Source organism: Bufo bufo, chromosome 1 (assembly GCF_905171765.1).
Source record: "Bufo bufo chromosome 1, aBufBuf1.1, whole genome shotgun sequence".
Taxonomy (NCBI): Eukaryota; Metazoa; Chordata; class Amphibia; order Anura; family Bufonidae; genus Bufo; species Bufo bufo.
This window is the reverse complement of record NC_053389.1, coordinates 397,438,413-397,463,144: the sequence shown is the minus strand read 5'-3', so window position 1 is coordinate 397,463,144 and position 24,732 is coordinate 397,438,413. Positions and strand designations below refer to the sequence as shown.

The following is a 24,732-nucleotide window of genomic DNA, read 5'->3' as shown; positions in this document are numbered from 1 at the left end:
GTCCCCCAGCCAGCGCCGTCAGCCCAATGCCATTGCCATTATCCATGTCCCCCAGCCAGCGCCATCAGCCCCATGCCATTGCCATTATCCATGTCCCCCAACCAGCGCCATCAACCCCATGCCATTGCCACCATCATCCATGTCCCCCAGCCAGCACCATTCGCCCCATGCCATTCCCACCATCATTATGTCCCCCAGCCAGCACCATCAGCCCCATGCTATTGCCATCATCATCATGTCCCCAGCCAGCGCCATCAGCCCCATGCCATTGCCACCATCATCCATGTCCCCCAGCCAGCGCCGTCAGCCCAATGCCATTGCCATTATCCATGTCCCCCAGCCAGAGCCATCAGCCCCATGCCCTTGCCATCATCCATGTCCCCCAGTCAGCGCCATCAGCCCCATGCCATTGCCATTATCCATGTCCCCCAACCAGCGCCATCAACCCCATGCCATTGTCACCATCATCCATGTCCCCCAGCCAGCGCCATTCGCCCCATGCCATTGCCATCATCCATGTCCCCCAGCCAGCGCCATCCGCCCCATGCCATTGCCATTATCCATGTCCCCCAGGCAGCGCCATCAGCCCCATGCCATTGCCACCATCATCCATGTCCCCCAGCCAGCGCCATCAGCCCCATGCCATTGCCATCATCTATGTCCCCCCAGCCAGCGCCATCAGCCCCATGCCAATTGCCATCATCCATGTCCCCCAGCCAGCGCCATCAGCCCCATGCCATTGCCACCATCATCCATGTCCCCCAGCCAGCGCCGTCAGCCCAATGCCATTGCCATTATCCATGTCCCCCAGCCAGCGCCATCAGCCCCATGCCATTGCCATTATCCATGTCCCCCAACCAGCGCCATCAACCCCATGCCATTGCCACCATCATCCATGTCCCCCAGCCAGCGCCATTCGCCCCATGCCATTCCCACCATCATTATGTCCCCCAGCCAGCACCATCAGCCCCATGCTATTGCCATCATCATCATGTCCCCAGCCAGCGCCATCAGCCCCATGCCATTGCCACCATCATCCATGTCCCCCAGCCAGCGCCGTCAGCCCAATGCCATTGCCATTATCCATGTCCCCCAGCCAGAGCCATCAGCCCCATGCCCTTGCCATCATCCATGTCCCCCAGTCAGCGCCATCAGCCCCATGCCATTGCCATTATCCATGTCCCCCAACCAGCGCCATCAACCCCATGCCATTGTCACCATCATCCATGTCCCCCAGCCAGCGCCATTCGCCCCATGCCATTGCCATCATCCATGTCCCCCAGCCAGCGCCATCCGCCCCATGCCATTGCCATTATCCATGTCCCCCAGGCAGCGCCATCAGCCCCATGCCATTGCCACCATCATCCATGTCCCCCAGCCAGCGCCATCAGCCCCATGCCATTGCCATCATCTATGTCCCCCCAGCCAGCGCCATCAGCCCCATGCCAATTGCCATCATCCATGTCCCCCAGCCAGCGCCATCAGCTCCATGCCATTCCCACCATCATTATGTCCCCCAGCCAGCACCATCAGCCCCATGCTATTGCCATCATCATCATGTCCCCCAGCCAGAGCCATCAGCCCCATGCCATAGACATCCACTGACCCCCCCCCCCCCCCCCCCCCCCCAATAGATTCAGGCTCCTGCTAATATACTTACCTTTCCTGCAGGGTACGTGGCTGGCTGATGATCATCCTTGTCCCCCAGCCAGCGCCATCAGCCCCATTCCATTGCCATCATCCATGTCTCCCAGCCAGCGCCATCAGCCCCATGCCATTGCCATCATCCATGTCCCCAGCCAGCGCCATCAGCCCCATGCCATTGCCACCATCATCATGTCTCCCAGCCAGCGCCATCAGCCCCATGCCAGAGCTATCCACCCACTGACCCGCCCACCCCCCATTAGATTCGGGCCCCTGTTAACACTTACCTTTCCTGCAGGGTACGTGGCTGGCTGATGGAGTCCACAGGAGACGGACCGAGTCTTCTTCCCAGCATGCACTGGGGGGGACCTGACATCACACACACAGCGCCAGCCAGCGTGCTGACGATGTGCGAACGCAAGGCCCTGCGCGGTGAGTGATAAGCTTCTTCAATTCACTACCGCTCCGTGGTCATCTATCGCGATATGGCGATATAACTAAAAATTTATGACGATAATATCGTACATCGTTTATATCGCCCACCCCTACTCCCAACACTAGAGTAAGACAAATCACCGTATACAGCCAAGTCCGGCGAGTACTAGACATGGTCCGCCCTGTATGTGTCAAAGGGCGCCGGCAACGCAATCTTCCTGCGCTGCGCCGCCGGCGTCCTACCTCTCTCCCTGGTAACAGGGGCAGAGCAGACCCGACCGCGCTCCTGCTGTCTGTGCGGTCGGCGTTCTCCGTTCCCCTGGCAACAGTATCAGGCTGAGCACCGAGCTGGCCACTCGGTGCTCGGCTTTTGTTCCTGACCCGACCTCGTCTGCTTTTGTGTACTGACGTGACCTCCAGGTTTGACCCTCGGCTTCTACTCTGACCTGTCCTTGCTATTCCTTGTATACTTACGTGACATCCTGGTTTGACCCTAGGCGTGTTGGTTACCGTCCTTGTTAGCCCAGTTCGCCAACGTTAGTGTTTATCTCTGGCATTTCAGTATTGCTCCTGACACTTTACGTGACTTCGGTTCCATCTGCAGGGTTCCCTCCTACTGCCTGGCTATATTCTGTCTCTGTCCGCTCCGCCTCTCTGCTCTTACAGAGGTTGGGGACCGTCGCCCAGTTACACCCCATTGCTTAGGATGGGTAATGTAAGTAGGCAGGGACAGAGGCGTGGGTGGCAGCTAGTGGGTGCACTTCCTCTTCTCCACTCCCTAATTCATGACAGAATGTACCTGAAGTGAATGAGTTACCCAGTCCCTTGCAAGTGACCTCCAGCTTTTTAATGGACTCTGTTCCACAAAGAAGCTCAAAGTCCTCACCCTCCCACACTCCTCGCGCCAGTGTCGCCCAAGTTGTACACACGGTCAGCCATTGGGGATTTCCCCGAAAAGAGTGTTAATAAAGGATACTACTATGATCCAGGGTGTGTGGAGTTCCCCACTGGCTGACTGTGTATACAGCTTGGGTGACACACTGGCACATGGGGTGTGGGACTAAGGCTTTGAGGTTCCCACTGCAGTTGACACCCCCCAACCCCCCCCCTTCCCCCTCGGTGGAATTAGTGCTGGGTCTAGCGCCACCAATTTTATTGATATTTTATCTGTTTTACAGTCCTTGGATGACACCAAGACCCATGGTTGCTGTTTGGAAGACTGCTGACCACGACCGTTTATCCCGACATGTGTACTACATCTGTATTGTATCTTAGCAACTATCCCCTGAGCTACCATGAGTGTGTGCATGACGATCTTTTACTTTTATTCCCTTTCTGTTGGGGCCCACATTACGTCTCTCCATTTTTAAAATGTTTCTTTTTTTTGTGTTCCCTCCCACTTTAACAAACTGCTTACAAGTTAACAGAGCTGTATGCTACTACACAGTATATGCAGTATAATAAAGAGCAGTAGAGTATCAAAAAAAAAAAAAAAGTTATTGGTAACTATTAGAATCCTGAACAGGTAAAAGATATGCAGAATATTTCTGCCCCTGACTATATTGGTAACCAGGAAAACACTTGAAAATAATTTGGAATTTATTTAAACATTTTTGTACTCACTCTTCTCCTGTATATACAGGTAACCTTCCATTGTGTAAGGACTCAAAGTTTGTTGTTCATGAGGGTTTTCTTTCATCTTTTGCATCAAAGCCTCCACCTCAGACCTTGTTCCTTCAAAACGATCCCGAGTCTATAAAATATAGTAAACCATCAATTCTATCAAACGGGAAAAAATAAACATTTGGAGTGGACATGTGATAAGTTTCATGTTACCCCAAATCCTAGGATGACTATTCACTGAGGTTTTTTCTTCCATTCAGTAAATTTGAGTGTAACCAGTGTTATACAACTATTAGCACTCAATCGGCTAGACACCAGAGGGTATTTTCTGACTATTACAACTAGCAAAATGCAAAACAAAGATTTAACGTAGGCACTCCTTACATTCTGGATACTGATGGTGAGCTGGGTCTTGAAGTCACTGAAGTCTTTGGCCAGCTCATAGCCATGATGGTAAAATGTGAAGAGTCCTTGCAAAAAGGCAAGAAGCTGAAAACAAAAAAAAATAACAATGCTGTGAATGGCCGTTCACATGCTATGAATCACTTTAGAAATAAATAAAACCTGAAGGTTGATACATAAAAGAAAAACATATAGATAAAGCAAGACACCCTGCAATAAAAAACATAAAGTAGCCCCAAAGTGGGCAATATATACTGTACCTCTAATAATTAGTTAATTTTTTTCACATGGTTTCTATATGAACCAGTATGGGAGAAATTGTGCCACGTAGCATCACATGCTGTATAAGGGAAGATTCACAAGGGTTTGTTGTAGACATTTCTTTGACTACAAAATCTGTTCCATTCATCTGAATGTTTTTTTTTCTTCTGTGGCATGCGTTTGGATTTTCAGAATACCCATTCATATGAGTGGGAAATATGCAGAAATATCTACAACAAACAAGTGAACATACCCTTATGCCTTATTCACACAGTCAGTGATTTCCATCAATGATTTTGAACCAGAACCAGGTGCGGCTCTAAACACAGAACAGGCGCAGATCTTTCCCTCATACCTTATGTCTGTGGAGGCTCCACATCACTTAGCAAACACTGACGTGGTGTCACATACTGCATTAAAACAGTTACAAAAAAGCTGTGTATGACACCACGCTTACGGAGGAATAGATGTCTCATGGAAGCACCATAATGCAGCAAACAATGTGCCTACAGATTTTATGGTCCAGTAAAAGCTACAAATGGTGTACACAGGCTTCATGGATTGGAAAATGATATATAGTAAGTCAGCACAACCACTACACAGTGGAGGTAGTTGTCTACTTCTGGCTCCATCCACTGTGTTACTGCCACAAACAGCTGATCGGTGGGAGTACCGAATGTCGGATCTGATACTGTTGACCTAACCTGAGGATCAATAGACAACAAAAAAAGGAAGGTTTAAGGCTAGTTTATGCAATGGAGCTCTTGCTGTAGAGTTTCAATGACACAAATTCGCTCAAAGCAAGAAAATTTGGCTTGCGTTAAATAACACAAGTGGCATCAAGAATGGTGAGACAGGTGTCACAACTACAGTCTGGCACTGGGATCACCTAAATCTGTGGCCAGAGCAGAAGGGTGAATGTCACACAATAGGCTGGGGCCTTTTCTCCATTCTGCATTTGTCACCGTGAAGAATGTAAGAAACTGTACTGGACCATGAACAGAATAGTGAAAGATGGGAAAAACTTCATGGGAGACTAGAAAAATGAAGAGGGTCCCAAACATGCAGCCCTAAACATGCACCAGGATGCTGCAACTTAGGCCACAGACCCTAGAGCAGTGGTGGCGAACCTTTTACAGACCGAGTGCCCAAACTGCAACCCAAAACCCACTTATTTATCGCAAAGTGCCAAGATGGAAATTTACCCTGAATACCAATACAATATATCTTCCATGTACTTTATCATTTAGCTATAATAGCCTGCCTAGATTCAATGTGCTGCCTGTGCCGTTCATAGTGCGCCCTGCGCTGATGAATGGCAGGAAAAGTCTAAGGCATATTGGTACACCATATGCCTTAGTGCGGGTACCCACAGAGAGGGCTCTGAGTGCCGCCTCTGGCACCCGTGCCATAGGTTCGCCACCACTGCCCTAGAGGCTTGTGGCCTGCATCACAGATAGCAGCAGCAAATGGGGGCAGTATTTTTTTGTTTAATGTCAGCACTATTGAGGACACTATGAGGGGGACATTAATACAGGTCGGAGCACTAACAGGGGTATTATAACAAAGAAGGCACTGCAAAAGGGGGCATAATACAGGCTGGAACAATAAAGGGGGCATTAGAATACAGAAAACACTCAGGGGCACTACATGGGGGATTATAACTGCAGGAGGGCACTATATGGGGGTTATAATGGCAGAAGGGCATCAAAACTACATGGACAATTACAGAGTACATTATAGGAGGGCTTTATAAATATTGGGGATGATACAGGGGGCATTATAACTACTGGAGCTACTACAGGGGGCATTTCTAACTAATGCAGACAGGGGACGACATCACGACTGTGGGCTCTATAGGGGTGCCTTATAGAGGAGCCTTGGTACTGCTGGGGGCACTATAGAGGGCCTTGTTTCTACTGGGGGCACTGTGGGAGGATTATTGTGCACAATATGGAGGACATTGCTACTAATGGAAGCATTCTTGGGGAGCATTCTTGGGGGTACTGCAGAGGCACCATTACCATTGAGAGCAGCCTGGGAGCACTATTACTATGGCGGACTATCTGTATGGTATAGTCGCCAAGGCGGTCAGCTCCGAATGGAGAACACATGACTGGATTTAATAGGTATGTGGTGGTGTATCCTATTAACAATTTTTTTATTGTATCGTATTTGAAATTAATGTAGCCCATCAACCTGAAATTTTTTCTATGTGCGGCTCATATATCTGGCAGAGTTTGAGACCCATAATGTGAAAGGTGTTTTAGTAGGAAAGTGTCCACTAGAACATGAAACTGTTAGCCAGGATGCTTAGGTGGAGTTTCTTTCCTCTGAACTAGAAGAGATAATACTACTCAGCATACGTGAATGGTCACTAGTCCGTGGGTACAGAGATTCACAATTCTCTCAGCATTTATCATCACCCATAAAAATCTATTGTGGAATACAACTTTAAATCACGTAAATCAGAAAGACCTTCGATCCTTTAACCCCTTAAGGACGCAGGGCGTATCGGTACGCCCTATTTCCCGAGTCCTTAAGGACTCAGGGCGTACCGGTACGTCCTAACTTGAAATCAGTATTCCGGCGCCCGAGGGGTTAAACGGAACGGGATTTCGGCTGAAATCCTTCAGCCGGCATCCTGTGACAACGCCAGGGGGGGTCATGTGACCCCCCCGTGTCGGCGATCGCAGCAAACCGCAGGTCAATTCAGACCTGCGGTTTGCTGCGCTTTTTGCAGTTTCTGATGCCCGCGGTCCCTGACCGCGGGGATCAGAAACTTTTGAGTGCCTATAATCTATATTTTTCACCCCCCCCTGCACCCCTGCACGATTTTATGCCGGCGGGTGGTGCGGGGGGGGGTGTCGCATGCGGTGGGGGCGTTGCGGGAGGCGGGCGGTGCGGCAGGCGGGATCGCGATCCCCCGCCCGCCTCCCCATGAATGATCGTTGGTGTCTAGTGGTTATTCCAGGGTGCCAGCACATTGCTGGCACCCTGGTATAAACGGCTGACATCTGTGCAGATGTCAGCCGTTTAACCCTTTCCATACCGCGGTCCGTACGGACCGCTGTATGGAAAAAGTTAACTGTCGTCGGTCAGGGAGCTCCCTCCCTCTCCATCGGGGGGCTGCTGTGCCTTTGCAGCCCCCCGATGGAGAGGGAGAGAGCTCCCAGAGAGCCCCCCTCAGCCCCGTGCTTACCCTTCCCCGTCTGCGAAGTTCTGAGCAGACGGGGAGGGTTCCCATGGCAACAGGACGCCTGCTCAGGCGTCCTGCTGTCCATGGTGCTGAACAGATCTGTGCTAAAAGCACAGATCTGTTCAGTGTAAGTAAAATACAGTACAGAACAATATATATTGTTCTGTACTGTATTATACAGACATCAGACCCACTGGATCTTCCAGAACCAAGTGGGTCTGGGTCAAAAAAAAAGTGAAAAAAAGTGAAAAAAGTTAAGATAAAAAAAAAACATTCATCACTGAATAAAAATTAAAAAAATTAAATACACTACACATATTAGGTATCGCCGCGTCCGTAACGACCTGATCTATAAAACGGTCATGTTACTTTCCCCGCACGGTGAACGCCATAAAAATAAAAAAATAAAAACTATGAGAAAATTAAAATTTTGCCCACCTTACTTCCCAAAAAAGGTAATAAAAGTGATCAAAAAAGTCATATGTACGCCAAAATAGTACCAATCAAACCGTCATCTCATCCCGCAAAAATCATACCCTACCCAAGATAATCGCCCAAAAACTGAAAAAACTATGGCTCTCAGACTAAAGAAACACTAAAACATGATTTTTTTTGTTTCAAAAATGAAATCATTGTGTAAAACTTACATAAATAAAAATAAAGTATACATATTAGGTATCGCCGCGTCCGTATCAACCGGCTCTATAAGAATATCACATGATCTAACCCCTCAGGTGACCACCGTAAAAAATAAAAAATAAAAACGGTGTAAAAAAAGCCATTTTTTGTCATCTTACGTCACAAAAAGTGTAATAACAAGCGATCAAAAAGTCATATGCACCCCAAAATAGTGCCAATTAAACCGTCATCTCATCCCGCAAAAAATGAGACCCTACTCAAGATAATCGCCCAAAAACTGAAAAAACTATGGCTCTTAGACTATGGAGACACTAAAACTTTTTTTGGTTTTAAAAAGGAAGTTATTGTATAAAACTTATATAAATAAAAAAAATTGTATACATATTAGGTATCGCCGCGTCCGTGACAACCTGCTCTATGAAATTACCACATGATCTAACCTGTCAGATGAATGTTGTAAATAACAAAAAAAAAAAAAAAGTGCCAAAAAAGCTATTTCTTGTTACCTTGCCGCACAAAAAGTGTAATATAGAGCAACCAAAAATCATATGTACCCTAAACTAGTACCAACAAAGCTGCCACCTTATTCCGTACTTTCTAAAATGGGGTCACTTTTTTGGAGTTTCCACTCTAGGGGTGCATCAGGGGGGCTTCAAATGGGACATGGTGTCAAAAAAACCAGTCCAGCAAAACCTGCCTTCCAAAAACCGTATGGCATTCCTTTCCTTCTGCGCCCTGCCGTGTGCCCGTACAGCGGTTTACGAACACATATTAGGTGTTTCTGTAAACTACAGAATCAGGGCCATAAATAATGAGTTTTGTTTGGCTGTTAACCCTTGCTTTGTTACTGGAAAAAAAATATTAAAATGGAAAATCTGCCAAAAAAGTGAAATTTTTAAATTGTATCTCTATTTTCCATTAAATCTTGTGCAACACCTAAAGGGTTAACAAAGTTTGTAAAATCAGTTTTGAATACCTTGAGGGGTGTAGTTTCTTAGATGGGGTCACTTTTATGGAGTTTCTACTCTAGGGGTGCATCAGGGGGGGCTTCAAATGGGACATGGTGTCAAAAAAACAGTCCAGCAAAATCTGGCTTCCAAAAACCAAACGGCGCACCTTTCACTCTACGCCCCGCTGTGTGGCCGTACAGTAGTTTACGGCCACATATGGGGTGTTTCTGTAAACGGCAGAGTCAGGGCAATAAAGATACAGTCTTGTTTGGCTGTTAACCCTTGCTTTGTTAGTGGAAAAAATGGGTTAAAATGGAAAATTAGGCAAAAAAATGAAATTCTCAAATTTCATCCCCATTTGCCAATAACTCTTGTGCAACACCTAAAGGGTTAACAAAGTTTGTAAAATCAGTTTTGAATACCTTGAGGGGTGTAGTTTCTTAGATGGGATCACTTTTATGGAGTTTCTACTCTAGGGGTGCATCAGGGGGCTTCAAATGGGACATGGTGTCAAAAAAACAGTCCAGCAAAATCAGCCCTCCAAAAACCAAACGGCGCACCTTTCCCTCTACGCCCTACTGTGTGCCCGTACAGTAGTTTACGGCCACATATGGGGTGTTTCTGTAAACGGCAGAGTCAGGGCAATAAAGATACAGTCTTGTTTAGCTGTTAACCCTTGCTTTGTTAGTGGAAAAAATGGGTTAAAATGGAAAATTAGGCAAACAAATGAAATTCTCAAATTTCATCCCCATTTGCCAATAACTCTTGTGCAATACCTAAAGGGTTAACGAAGCTTGTAAAATCAGTTTTGAATACCTTGAGGGGTGTAGTTTATAGAATGGGGTCATTTTTGGGCGGTTTCTATTATGTATGCCTCGCAAAGTGACTTCAGACCTGTAGTGGTCCCTAAAAATTTGTTTTTTGTAAATTTCTGAAAAATTTCAAGATTTGCTTCTAAACTTCTAAGCCTTATAACATCCCCAAAAAATAAAATATCAATCCCAAAATGCTACAAACATGAAGTAGACATATGGGGAATGTAAAGTCATCAAAATTTTTGGGGGTATTACTATGTATTACAGAAGTAGAGAAACTGAAACTTTGAAATTTTGCAAATTTTTCAAAATTTTTGGTAAATATGGTATTTTTTTATGCAAAAAAATTTACTTTTTTGACCCAATTTTAGCAGTGTCATGAAGTACAATATGTGACGAAAAAACAATCTCAGAACGGCCTGGATAAGTCAAAGCGTTTTAAAGTTATCAGCACTTAAAGTGACACTGGTCAGATTTGCAAAAAATGGCCAAGTCCTTAAGGTGAAATAGGGCTGAGTCCTTAAGGGGTTAAGCTAGGGATCGACCGATCTAGATTTTTTTAGAGCAGATACCGATAACCTGTGAACTTTCAGGCCGATAACTTATACCGATATTCTGTGCATTTTCATTTAAAAAAAAAAAAAAAAAAACATTTTTGTTACAGCGTTCACCACACATTTTTTTTTTTATAGCTTAGGCCTCTTTCACACTTGCGTTGTTGGGATCCGGCATGCACTTCCGTTGCCGGAGGTGCCTGCCGGATCCGTAACAACGCAAGTGTACTGAAAGCATTTGAAGACGGAACCGTCTTCCAAATGCTTTCAGTGTTACTATGGCAGCCAGGACGCTATTAAAGTCCTGGTTGCCATAGTAGGAGCGGGGAGCGGGGGAGCGGTATACTTACAGTCCGTGCGGCTCCCGGGGCGCTCCAGAGTGACGTCAGAGCGCCCCATGCGCATGGATGACGTGATCCATGTGATCACATGATCCATGAGCTTGGGGCGCCCTGACGTCACTCTGGAGCGCCCGGGGAGCCGCACGGACGGTAAGTACACTGCTCCCCTGCTCCCCGCTACACTTACCATGGCTGTCAGGACTTTAGCGTCCCGGCAGCCATGGTAACCACTCTGAAAAAGCTAAATGTCGGCTCCGGCAATGCGCCGAAACGACGTTTAGCTTAAAGCCGGATCCGGATCAATGCCTTTCAATGGGCATTGATCCCGGATCCGGCCTTGCGGCAAGTGTTCCGGATTTTTAGCCGGAGCAAAAAGCGCAGCATGCTGCGGTATTTTCTCCGGCCAAAAAACGTTCCGTACCGGAACTGAAGACATCCTGATGCATCCTGAACGGATTTCACTCCATTCAGAATGCATTAGGATAATCCTGATCAGTATTCTTCCGGCATAGAGTCCCGACGACGGAACTCTATGCCGGAAGACAAGAACGCAGATGTGAAAGAGCCCTTAATAGTTTGGACTTTTTGGATGTGGAAATAGGTGATATGTTTATTTATTGTTTAGATATTTTATATGTAAAATTGGTAAAGGGGGTGATTTATACTTAATATTTTGGTGTTTTGTTTTTTTTACTGTTTATTTATTAACCATTTCCTCCCTTAGGGGCTAGAACCTGGGATCTTTTACTACCTTGTCCTATTCACTCTAATAGAGCTCTATTAGGGTGAATAGGACTTCACACTCTCCCTGCTGCCCTGTGCCTAGTACACACAATATCAGGGAGCTTACCATGGCAGCCAGGGATTCAGTAGCATCCTGGCTGCCATGGTAACCGATCAGTGCCCCAGGATTACACTGCTGTGTCTCCCATCACAACTGCCACTGTACCGCCAATGAAGAGGAGGGGAGGGCACTGCGCCACCAATATTTTTAATAACGTTTAATACAGGAGGCGGGTGTGTCGGCGCAGAATCACACCCGCCGATCAGCGGCAGCAATTAACCCCTCAGGTGCAGCATATGAGGGGTTAACTGCCACTGATCGCAGCTTCCTGTCATAGGCTGGGCACCGCCTCCTGAATTTGTATTAGACGTTAATTATCATTGGTGGCGCAGTGTGCCCGCCCCTCCTCTTCCCGTCTCTCCTCATAGGCAGCACGGCACAGGGGGAGAGAGTGACTCCTCCCCTGTGCTGCTGAGTGAACATGAGTGCACTGACAGCAGCGCGCTCATGTTCTGTGAAAGCGCGTGACGCATTATCGGCATATCGGCAAGGTTAGATGCAGATACCAATAACTTTGAAAATCATGAATATCGGTAACTCCGATAATCGGTCGATCCCTACTTTAAGCATGGGCAGACATATAGTATCACTGGTGAAGATGCACAGAGATCTTGTAGGCAGGGTAGCCTATTCCACTACAAGAAAGGGCTGCAAGGTTCTCTCGGCTCAAAATTACTGATGGGTTCTGATCCATCTGATGAAGGAATTACAACATATTCAATAAAATGTCTTCTCATGGATTGTTGGTGGTTCAGAAAACGGTGGCTGCAATGTAACCAATGTCAATTAGAAAGCAGCCTTCATTTTACGTGGACTTGCTGGTTAATATGATTTTGATATGTGTTTACCAGTAAATTCTCTTTGGAATGCCTGTTTACTGATCTCTGCACAAGTAACCGGAAACATATACACAGAATTAATGGTCTTGGTTAATCTGCAAGCTATTTATATAGCTGTTGTGTACTAGTTTCAACCAGAGGGTCTGTTCTCTTGTGTGAACAGGAAATGGGCAGCAGAAGAGGATCTTCAGCTCAAAATCCATGTGAACATAAAACCTAAGTCACATAGGAAATACATTCAGCACTACTTACTTCCTGCACTACAAAGAACATGTGAAACTTTAACTGATCAAACGTTATGTCCATGAAAATGATGCTATTCTACAGTGATAAAAAAAAATGTGTTAAAAACCAAAATCAATCATTTAACCTAAAGAGGGTCCAATAGGAGGCCCCCCTAATAGCTGGCATTATTGGTACTTCCATAGTTAACCCCTAAAGGACTGAGCATATTTACATTTTTTATTTTCCCCCCACATTCCGATAGCCATAACTTTCATTTTTCCATTCATGTAGCCATATGAGAGCTTATTTTTTGCAGGACAAGATGCAATTAATTTAATTGCACAATTTAATTTACCATGTCTTGTACTGGAAGACAGGAGAAAAATTCTTTGTGTGGTAAAATAAAAAAAAATAAAACTAAATTCCACCAAGGTTTTTTGGGTTTTGTCATTACGGTGTTAAATGTACACAAAAAAATAACATGACGTCCTTATTCTGCAGCTAAATACGATTATGGTGACAGCATATTTGCATAGTTTTAATTTTATTACTTAAAAAAAAAAAAAAAAAAAACTTGGAAAAAAAATCTACATTTTTTTTGCATTGCCATTTTCTGACAGCCATAACTTTTTTATATTTTAGTCTACAGAGCTGTATGAGGGCTTGTTTTTTTTCTGGACAAACTAGTTTTTATTGGTATCATTTTTGTGGTACATACGACTTTTTGAGAACTGTTATTTAACGTTTTTGGGGGGACAAGGTGACAAAAAAATGCTGAATCACATGTTTTTATAGTTTTTTTCTGTTACGGTGTTCACAGGACATTTTTAAAGATCTTTTAATAGTTGAGACATTTCTGGACACAGTGATATGTTTAAATAAACATTATTATTTTATTTTTTTTAATATGTAAAATTGAGAAAGAGGGGTGATCTAAATCTTTGCTAGTTTTGGGTTTTTGTTTTTTTTGTTTGTTTGTTTTTTAAACTTTTTTTCTCATATACAGCTGAGCAAGCAGTTTACCATGGCAGGCCTGGGATCCTGCAGCAGAGCCCAGGCTGTCATGGGAACAAATTGGAACCCTGCGATATCACTGCAGGGCCCATGATTAAAAGGCTTAGGGAGCCGCATCCCTCTGCCAAACCTACAGATGACGTGATCGCAGTTGAACGTGGCATATTACACAGCCAGCACCCACCGCGTATGCAGCGGGCTCAGCAGCAGCCTGCCCCATACAATTCCCTGTGCATAATGCCGTACATGTATGCGTTAAGGAGTTAAATACATTATTACTTACATTTTACTTTTGTTTTCTATCCTAATGGTCCACTGTACTAGTTGTACTAATGGAATTGAATGTACGAGACATGTATGGGCGACTTTTGTGAGATTTCTTATTGGCTTTGTTTTTAATCTTTTGATAACAAATAAGACATATTGATATTTCTGTGATTAACAAATAGAAGCATTCTAAGCTCTGAAGAGACGATCACATTTGTTTCATATGACTAAGGGCTCATGCACACAAACGTAATTTTATTTCAGTGTCTGTTCCATTTCTTTTGCAAACCGTATGCGGAACCATTTATTTCAACAGGTCCGGGAAAAAAAAAAAAAAGGTACTCCGTGTGCCTACATTTCGACATAGACAAAAAATATCTCTAATGCCTCATGCATGACTGTATCCATTCTGCGTTCCCCAAATCACGGATGCGCTAACTACAGATGCCGTTTGTGTTGCATCCCCATTTTTTGTGGGTTCATTGACTTCAATGAGTCTTCAAAGGGTCTGCATTTTGTGGACAAGTATCTGTATCATGTTCTATCTGTTTGCAGAACTGACATCCCATGTGCTGTCTGCATCTGTATGTTTGGTCTGAAAAATGGTAGAAAATGTCAGCAAAATGCAGACCACAGATCTATTTAAAACAATGGGTCCGCAAATAAAATGTGGACAGCACAGACTGTATCCATATTTTGCAGGTCCACAAAACAGACACAATTGCGTGCATGGGGCCCTAGTTAGATATTACTTGACATGCTAAACTGTATTCATGAAGGCCATAAAGAAGTGACTAATCAAACAAAACTAAAACTTTCGACAGATTCTCTCCATTAAACAAAAATGGTACAATATCTCTCAAACTTACCGGCTCCACAAACTCAAACATTTTTCGCTCTTGAACTTCATGGACTTTCAAAACATACTCCAGCGATACTTCATAGAAATGCTGCCTCATTTGGTCCACCTGGCTGTCAGCCTGCAACACAAAATGGACCCATTACTCAAAGAGCACCAAGAAATCACATACTGAAAGTTACATAGACACAAAACAGCTACCGTAATTTGCAAAACAGAAACAGCTTTCATCTTCAGGGGTTTTATGGCTCTGGTGCGCTAAGGCTTCGTTCACATCACCGTTCTGGCTTTTCATTCTCCTGCTCCGTCTAGGAGCAGGAGAACGGAAAGGACGCCAAACTGAGTCAAACGGAGCCCTTAGGACCCCATAGATTATAATGGGGTCCTTTATGTTTCCGCTCAGAAGATGATTTTTAAGCGGAGACAAAAGTCCTGCATGCAAGACTTTTGTCTCCGCTTAAAAATCATTTTCTGAGCGGAAACATAACGGACCCCATTTGACTCAGTTTGGCGTCAGTTATGTGCCTTTTCCGTCCTTTCCGTTCTCCTGCTCCTAGACGGAGCAGGAGAACGGAAAGCCAGAACGGTGATGTGAACGTAGCCTAAACCTCAACTATTATTTTTTACTAGGCATATGCGTTTTCAGTTACTGTCTGTTACAGTAACAATCTGGTCCTTGGGTACTTGTCTGTTAATGGAGACAGGGAACAGACCAAGTATTGACTCTTCCTCTTTATGGATTATTACAGCATACAAGTGTACTTTCATATCACAGATGTGTTTTTACAGTGTGCAAGTGTTTTTACAGTTTTCACAGTGAATACACATTCTAGTATGATAGGAACAAGCATTTTGTAGACATGTACATCATAGGCTACTTTCACACTAGCGTTCGGGGCTCCGCTTGTGAGTTCCGTTTGAAGGCTCTCACAAGCGGCCCCGAACGGATCCGTACAGCCCCAATGCATTCTGAGTGGATGCGGATCCGCTCAGAATGCATCAGTTTGGCACCGTTTGGCCTCCGCTCCGCTCAGCAGGCGGACACCCGAACGCAGCTTGCAGCGTTTTCGTGTCCGCCTGGCCGTGCGGAGCCAAACGGATCCGTCCAGACTTACAATGCAAGTCAATGGGGACGGATCCGTTTGACATTGACACAATATGGTGCAATTTCAAACGGATCCGTCCCCCATTGACTTTCAATGTAAAGTCAGGATTATACCATCAGATCGGAGTTTTCTCCAATCCGATGGTATATTTTAACTTGAAGCGTCCCCATCATCATGGGAACTCCTCTATGTTAGAATATACCATCGGATTTGAGTTACATCGTGAAACTCAAATCCGACAGTATATTCTAACACAGAGGCGTTCCCATGGTGATGGGGACGCTTCAAGTTAGAATATACTGAGAACTGTGTACATGACTGCCCCCTGCTGCCTGGCAGGTGCTGCCAGGCAGCAGGGGGCAGACCCCCCCCCCCCCCCTCCTGTATTTAACTTATTGGTGGCCAGTGCGGCCCCCCCTCCCTCCCCAGTATTAATTGTAAGCAGTGCGGCCCCCCTCCCTCTATATTCATCGGTGGCCAGCGTGGATATTAAATATGACCAGTGCGGTCTCCCCCTCCCTCCCCAGTATTAAATATGAGCAGTGCGGTCTCCCCCTCCCTCCCTCCCCAGTATTAAATATGAGCAGTGCGGCCTCCCCCTCCCTCTATTCATTGGTGGCCAGTGCGGATTCAAAGTATTGTGATCAGTGCGGCCTCTCCTCCCTCCCCCCCCATCATTGGTGGCAGCGGAGAGTACCGATCGGAGTCCCAGTTTAAATCGCTGGGGCTCCGATCGGTTACCATGGCAGCCAAGACGCTATTGCAGTCTTGGCTGCCATGGTTACTTAGCAACAAATAGCAGCATTATACTTACCTGAAGAGCTGCGATCTATGTGACCGGCCGGGAGCTCCTCCTACTGGTAAGTGACAGGTCTATAGGCAATGCGCCGCACAGACCTGTCACTTTACCAGTAGGAGGAGCTCCCGGCCGGTCACATAGATCGCAGCTCTTCAGGTAAGTATAATGATTCTATTTGTTGCTAAGTAACCATGGCAGCCAAGACTGCAATAGCGTCTTGGCTGCCATGGTAACCGATCGGAGCCCCAGCGATTTAAACTGGGACTCCGATCGGTACTCTCCGCTGCCACCAATGATGGGGGGGGGGGGGGAGAGGAGAGGCCGCACTGATCACAATACTTTGAATCCGCACTGGCCACCAATGAATAGAGGGAGGGGGAGGCCGCACTGCTCATATTTAATACTGGGGAGGGAGGGAGGGGGAGACCGCACTGCTCATATTTAATACTGGGGAGGGAGGGAGGGGGAGACCGCACTGCTCATATTTAATATCCACACTGGCCACCGATGAATATAGAGGGAGGGGGGCCGCACTGCTTACAATTAATACTGGGGAGGGAGGGGGGGCCGCACTGGCCACCAATAAGTTAAATACAGGAGGGGGGGGGGGTCTGCCCCCTGCTGCCTGGCAGCACCTGCCAGGCAGCAGGGGGCAGTCATGTACACAGTTCTCAGTATATTCTAACTTGAAGCGTCCCCATCACCATGGGAACGCTTCTGTGTTTAGAATATACTGTCGGATCTGAGTTTTCCGAAGTGAAAAATCAGATCTGAAATAAACAGTTATGCAAACGGATCCGTTCTGAACGGATGCAAGCGTTTGCATTATAGGAGCGGATCCGTCTGATGAAACATCAGACGGACCCGCTCCGAACGCTAGTGTGAAAGTAGCCATACATGGACTTAATTCAGAAACTACTTTTACTTACTAGCAAATATTTCACTGCAGTATTCACAAAGCCCATTCATAGGCCGCACGCTCTCATAGGAGTTCATATAACGTACTTTTTTGCCCCGCCATGCCTTTTCCTACTGTACTTCTAATATCAATGATCACTGAATATCCGTCATTATTAAAAATATATTACAGTAACGACTATGTAAATTATGCAGCCTTTCAGGTACACAGAGTGGTACTTAAAGGAAGACCTACAAGGATCACTGTGGAAAAAGTAGCGGGCAGGATTTGGAAACTTAAGGAAATTCTAAAAAGGGAGGTTGTTGGAGGAGGGGGCTGATTGAGGGATTTCGAAGGTTGTCAGGTTTTTTGCTCTTTATTTCTGTACCAGAAAATTACGTAGCATCATGCAGTGTTAGCACTATGGGTACCATGTGCATCGTCTTACAGCGTCTCCAAATGACCACGTTTTCTCTAACAGTGTAAAAGCTGGGTAAAGCCAACTGCCTTGCTTTCAGTAAAAACAGCCCCAGTGTGTTTGTCCGAGATTGTGAAATGACATAGTGAGTTTCACATTATATTAGAGAAAGTTTGCCCGATATTAGTAACATCTAATAAATAAGAGGAATATATACAAAAGGTTTCATTATACTGATGATACAGTAACTACGGCATACTATAGCTCCTACATACTACTACTCCAGTACACAGCACCAATAATAATGGAAGTGGAAATATACAAAATCACAACAAACTCATGTTTCTGCATTAATCTCAGAATTTCAACCATAATTCCATATACTCATATGTACGTCCAACATAAACTGTTTTCAGTTCTGCTGAGAAAATGAGACTTGAATGCCGGTCTCAAGGACTCATGTCTTTACACCAGTCATCTTTCGGTTTCCTGGTGCACCTATAGTACATGTGTGATAAGTACTGAAAATCCTGATCTGGAAATACTTGCAGGAAAAAAGAAAATATAGTAAAATGTTAATAACAAAAAAATAAATAAAAAAAATACTGGAAGGCAATAGACTCCTATTTCAAGTCTGCAAACTGATTCTGAAGTCTATTCCGTTTTTTTCCACTAGATGTCAGCATCAGCTTAAAAAATGAGAGGTTTTACACGGTCTTTCCTATTAAACATCAGAACGGTAGTATGTACACCAGTCTGTGTAGCTTTTTAACATTTATATGTCCAGAACCCTATTCAATTTTATTGTGAACTTCAAAACTGATCTCCCAGATGCTCAGTGAAACTCTGTTATCTAAGGGGGTGTTCACATCTAGGTTTTTGCTGTATGTCAAGTAGATACATTCGTAAACAGAAAAAAAACCGTAAAGAAACATTTGGCTTGACGTACCCATAGACTATATATCACGCTTTTCTGTCCTGCAAAAAAAAGTATATTTTATTTTTTTACTTTGCAGCGAATGGAAGACGGATGAAAACATGAGAAAGTGTTTCCATCCGTTAAACGTATCCGTTTTTCAAATAATGCCTTCAAATCTTTTTTTTTTTAAAAAGAAAAAGTTTCACAAAAACGTATACGTTTTTTGTTTAAAAAAAAAACCAGACACAAAACGTACTGAAACGTATGCACATCCGTCAACCGTGCATTTAAAAAAAATGATAGAGAACCACAAAATTGCATACGCCTTTTCCTGTATGTATAAACGTATCTGCTTGAGATACAGCAAACACGACATGTGAACAGCCCCTAATAGAAGTATTTAAGTTGGATTAGAAAGCCACATTAGGACCAAAACTTTATTTGTCCAGGTCCGTAAAATCATTTGCACTCTGTAATTTCAGCCTACACCCTCTGATAACCAGACCTTTGGCAGCACAACACCTGATAACTGAGCCACTACTAGGAAAGCAGTGTTCTTAAACCTGACTGGATACCGCCACACCCAGCACAATAAACCACCATTTCACCATTTAAAACCCAATAGATTGCAGTGTGTTCACAGGAGGAAGACAAGGAGTTGTTGTGCATACTGTAAAGAAGAATGCAGGTTCCTTGCCAATAACATTATAGAGGATTAGGTCTTCTGAAGTGTATGGGTTAGTGCCTTAGCATTCCCAGCTAGACTAACAGGTGGCATTAACTCACCAAGTGCACAGCCGAGTTATGTGTCTGAATGTTTATTCATATCGTATTTAAGGGCAGTGCTAATAAAGCATTTACAAGTAAAACATTCAGATCTGGATCTGTCCATTACACAGATGCAAAGCATGAATCCAACAGAAATGAGAATCATCCAGTCCCAGTACACAAAACCTCTAGCTCCTGGATGTACATCCTATGAAAGGTGCATTCTGATGTAAATTCTGGTTAGAAATGTGGCAATACTGTAAAATCAAGTGAATGGGTGTGCATCTGTGATGCACACAGCAGGTGCCAGCATATTGCAGGCCGCATTACGGGCATGAGCCCTTGACGTAATTTAATTTTAAGAATTAATCTAAGCCAGGCATGCTCAACCTGCGGCACTCCAGCTGTTGCAAAACTACAACTCCCACGATGCCCTTCTGTAGGATGATAGCTGTAGGCTGTCAGGGAATGATGGGAGTTGTAGTTTTGCAACAGCTGGAGGGTAGCAGGTTGAGAATGCCTGATCTAAGCCCTTCTTAAAACTGTAGACCTTCATCAGGACTGCCCACAAATATGAACAGTAGGTTTCCACTCCCTTATCTTCCATTACCAACTGCTCGGTGTAAATTCCTGGCATTACCGGATTATTGGCATGGTCCATGTAATTCATGCTCTTTACCACTATATGGGAGTAAAACCTGAAAACCTACATAAGGCTGTGGTCACACGGGCGTTGCAGGTGACGTGCGGGAACAGATGTGGGTGCATTGCGGGAACATGCGCGATTTTTCCCCGCAAGTACAAAGCGTTATAATGCGCCTGACAAAAATCATCACGTTTGGTACTCAGACCCGAATCCGGACTTCTTCACAGAAGTTCGGATTTGGGTTCAGTATTCTGTAAATTTTATTATTTTCACTTATAACATGGTTATAAGGGAAAATAATAGCATTCTTTTATACAGAATGCTTAGTAGAAGGTCAATTGAGGGAAAAAAAAAAAATATATAAAAATTAACTCTCCTCCTCCAATTGATCGCGTAGCTGCCGGTCTCCTGTTCTTTCTTCAGGACCTGTCAAAGGACCTGTGGTGACGTCACTGAGCTCATCACATGATACATCACCATGGTGATGGATCATGTGATATATCATCTGATGAGCACAGTGATGTCACCACAGGTCCTTTGACAGGTCCTGAAGAAAGAACAGGAGACCGGCAGCTACGCGATCAATTGGAGGAGGAGTTAATTTTTTATCTATTTTTTTACCCTCAATTAACCTTCTACTAAGCATTCTGTATAAAAGAATGCTATTATTTTCCCTTATAACCATGTTATAAAGGGAAAATAATACAGTGAATAGACTTTCATCCTAGCAACCATGCGTGAAAATTGCACCGCATCTGCACTGCGAATGCTTGTGATTTTCATGCAGCCCCATTCTCTTCTATGGGGCCTGCGTTGCGTGAAAAACGCACAATATAGAGCATGCTGCGATTTTCACGCAATGCACAAGTGATGCGTGAAAATCACCGCTCATGTGCACAGACCTATTGAAATGAATGGGTCCGGATTCAGTGCAGGTGCAATGCGTTCACCTCACGCATTGCACCCGCGTGGAAAACTCGCCCGTGTGAAAGGGGCCTAAAGGGAACCTGTCACCTCTACTATGCTACCCTCACTGAGAGTTTCTAAATGTTCATTGTGTAACATTAAACATATAAATTACACTTTTAATTTCATTTGCAGACTAATTCAATAAGTATTATGCATTTTTGTACTTCCCGCCTTTTATGCAAATGAACCACTTACCGTCACACTAACGCCGAAAGGCGTCATCTCTGCGGCGCTCCCAGGTCACACTAACGCAGATTGGCGTCATCTCGCGTGAGCCGAAATTTCCTGTAAACGCGCGCACACAGGCGTGCGTGTTCACAGGAACGGAAGGTAAGAGAGTGGATCTCCAGCCTGCCAGCGGCGATCATTCGCTGGCAGGCTGGAGATGCGATTTTCTTAACCTCTAACAGGTATATTAGACGCTGTTTTGATAACAGCGTCTAATATACCTGCTACCTGGTCCTCTGGTGGTCCCTTTTGTTTGGATCGACCACCAGAGGACACAGGTAGCTCAGTAATATGTAGCACCAAGCACCACACTACACTACACCCCTTCCCTGTCACTTATTAACCCCTTATTAACCCGTGATCACCCCATATAGACTCCCTGATCACCCCCCTGTCATTGATCATCCCCCTGTCATTGATCACCCCCTTGTAAGGCTCCATTCAGACGTCCGTATAATTTTTACAGATCCACTGATACATGGATCGGATCCAGAAAACACATACGGACGTCTGAATGGAGCCTTACAGGGGGGTGATCACCCCATATAGACTCCCTGATCACCCCCCCTGTCATTGATCACTCCCCTGTAAGGCTGCATTCAGATGTCCGTATGTTTTTTACGGATCCACGGATACATGGATAGGATCCGCAAAACACATACAGACGTCTGAATGGAGCCTTACAAGGGGGTGATCACCCCATATAGACTCCCTGATCACCCCCTGTCATTGATCACTCCCCTGTAAGGCTGCATTCAGATGTCCGTATGTTTTTTACGGATCCACGGATACATGGATCGGATCCGCAAAACACATACGGACATCTGAATGGAGCCTTATAGGGGGGTGATCAATGACAGGGGGGTGATCACCCCATATAGACTCTCTGATCACCCCCCTGTCATTGATCACCCCCCTGTAAGGCTCCATTCACACATTTTTTTTGGCCCAAGTTAGCGGAATTTTTTTTTTTTTTCTTACAAAGTCTCATATTCCACTAACTTGTGTCAAAAAATAAAATCTCACATGAACTCACCATACCCCTCACGGAATCCAAATGCGTAAAAATTTTTAGACATTTATATTCCAGACTTCTTCTCACGCTTTAGGGCCCCTAGAATGCCAGGGCAGTATAAATACCCCACATGTGACCCCATTTCGGAAAGAAGACACCCCAAGGTATTCCGTGAGGGGCATATTGAGTCCATGAAAGATTGAAATTTTTGTCCCAAGTTAGCGGAAAGGGAGACTTTGTGAGAAAAAAATATATATATCAATTTCCGCTAACTTGTGTCCAAAATTTTTTTTTTCTATGAACTCGCCATGCCCCTAATTGAATACCTTGGGGTGTCTTCTTTCCAAAATGGGGTCACATGTGGGGTATTTATACTGCCCTGGCATTTTAGGGGCCCTAAAGCGTGAGAAGAAGTCTGGGTTCCAAATGTCTAAAAATGCCCTCATAAAAGGAATGTGGGCCCCTTTGCGCATCTAGGCTGCAAAAAAGTGTCACACATCTGGTATCGCAGTACTCAGGAGAAGTTGGGCAATGTGTTTTGCAGCCTAGGTGGGCAAAGGGGCCCACATTCCAAAGAACACCTTTCGGATTTCACAGGTCATTTACCTACTTACCTCACATTAGGGCCCCTAGAATGCCAGGGCAGTATAACTACCCCACAAGTGACCCCATTTTGGAAAGAAGACACCCCCAGGTATTTCGTGATGGGCATAGTGAGTTCATGGAAGTTTTTATTTTTTGTCACAAGTTAGTGGAATATGAGACTTTGTAAGAAAAAAAAAAAAATTAAAAATCATCATTTTCCGCTAACTTGTGACAAAAAATAAAAAAATTCTAGGAACTCGCCATGCCCCTCACGGAATACCTTGGGGTGTCTTCTTTCCAAAATGGGGTCACTTGTAGGTTAGTTATACTGCCCTGGCATTCTAGGGGCCCAAATGTGTGGTAAGTAGTTTGAAATCAGAATCTGTAAAAAATGGCCGGTGAAATCCTAAAGGTGCTCTTTGGAATGTGGGCCCCTTTGCCCACCTAGGCTGCAAAAAAGTGTCACACATGTGGTATTGCCGTACTCAGGAGAAGTTGGGCAATGTGTTTTGGGGTGTCATTTTACATATACCTATGCTGGGTGAGATAAATATCTTGGTCAAATGCCAACTTTGTATAAAAAAAATGGGAAAAGTTGTCTTTTGCCAAGATATTTCTCTCACCCAGCATGGGTATATGTAAAATGACACCCCAAAACACATTGCCCAACTTCTCCTGAGTACGGCAATACCACATGTGTGACACTTTTTTGCAGCCTAGGTGGGCAAAGGGGCCCACATTCCAAAGAGCACCTTTCGGATTTCACCGGCCATTTTTTACAGATTTTGATTTCAAACTACTTTGCACGCATTTGGGCCCCTAAAATCCCAGGGCAGTATAACTACCCCACAAGTGACCCTATTTTGGAAAGAAGACACCCCAAGGTATTTCGGGATGGGCATAGTGAGTTCATGGAAGTTTTTATTTTTTGTCACAAGTTAGTGGAATATGAGACTTTGTAAGGAAAAAAAATAAAAATATAAAAAAATCATCATTTTCCGCTAACTTGTGACAAAAAATAAAAAGTTCTATGAACTCACTATGCCCATCAGCGAATACCTTAGGGTGTCTACTTTCCGAAATGGGGTCATTTGTGGGGTGTTTGTACTGTCTGGCCATTGTAGAACCTCAGGAAACATGACAGGTGCTCAGAAAGTCAGAGCTGCTTCAAAAAAAGGAAATTCACATTTTTGTACCATAGTTTGTAAACGCTATAACTTTTACCCAAACCATTTTTTTTTTACCCAAACATTTTTTTTTTGTCAAAGACATGTAGAACAATAAATTTAGAGCAAAATTTATATATGGATGTCGTTTTTTTTGCAAAATTTTACAACTGAAAGTGAAAAATGTCATTTTTTTGCAAAAAAATCGTTAAATTTCGATTAATAACAAAAAAAAGTAAAAATGTCAGAAGCAATGAAATACCACCAAATGATAGCTCTATTAGTGAGAAGAAAAGGAGGTAAA

At 44.5% G+C, this 24,732-nt stretch overlaps 1 protein-coding gene across 2 annotated transcripts in view; it reads right to left on the bottom strand.

Annotated features, from left to right (window-relative positions):
• ARHGAP26 (Rho GTPase activating protein 26) overlaps positions 1 to 24,732 on the bottom strand; it is a 608,947-nt gene that overhangs the window by 425,550 nt on the left and 158,665 nt on the right. For both annotated transcript variants that reach the window (XM_040406016.1, XM_040406026.1), the window contains exons 6-8: positions 14,922 to 15,032; positions 4,087 to 4,191; positions 3,703 to 3,832 (exon numbers count right to left, since the gene is read on the bottom strand). In XM_040406016.1, the coding sequence (XP_040261950.1) occupies positions 3,703 to 3,832; positions 4,087 to 4,191; positions 14,922 to 15,032 (346 nt within the window). The remainder of the gene's footprint in view (positions 1 to 3,702; positions 3,833 to 4,086; positions 4,192 to 14,921; positions 15,033 to 24,732) is intronic.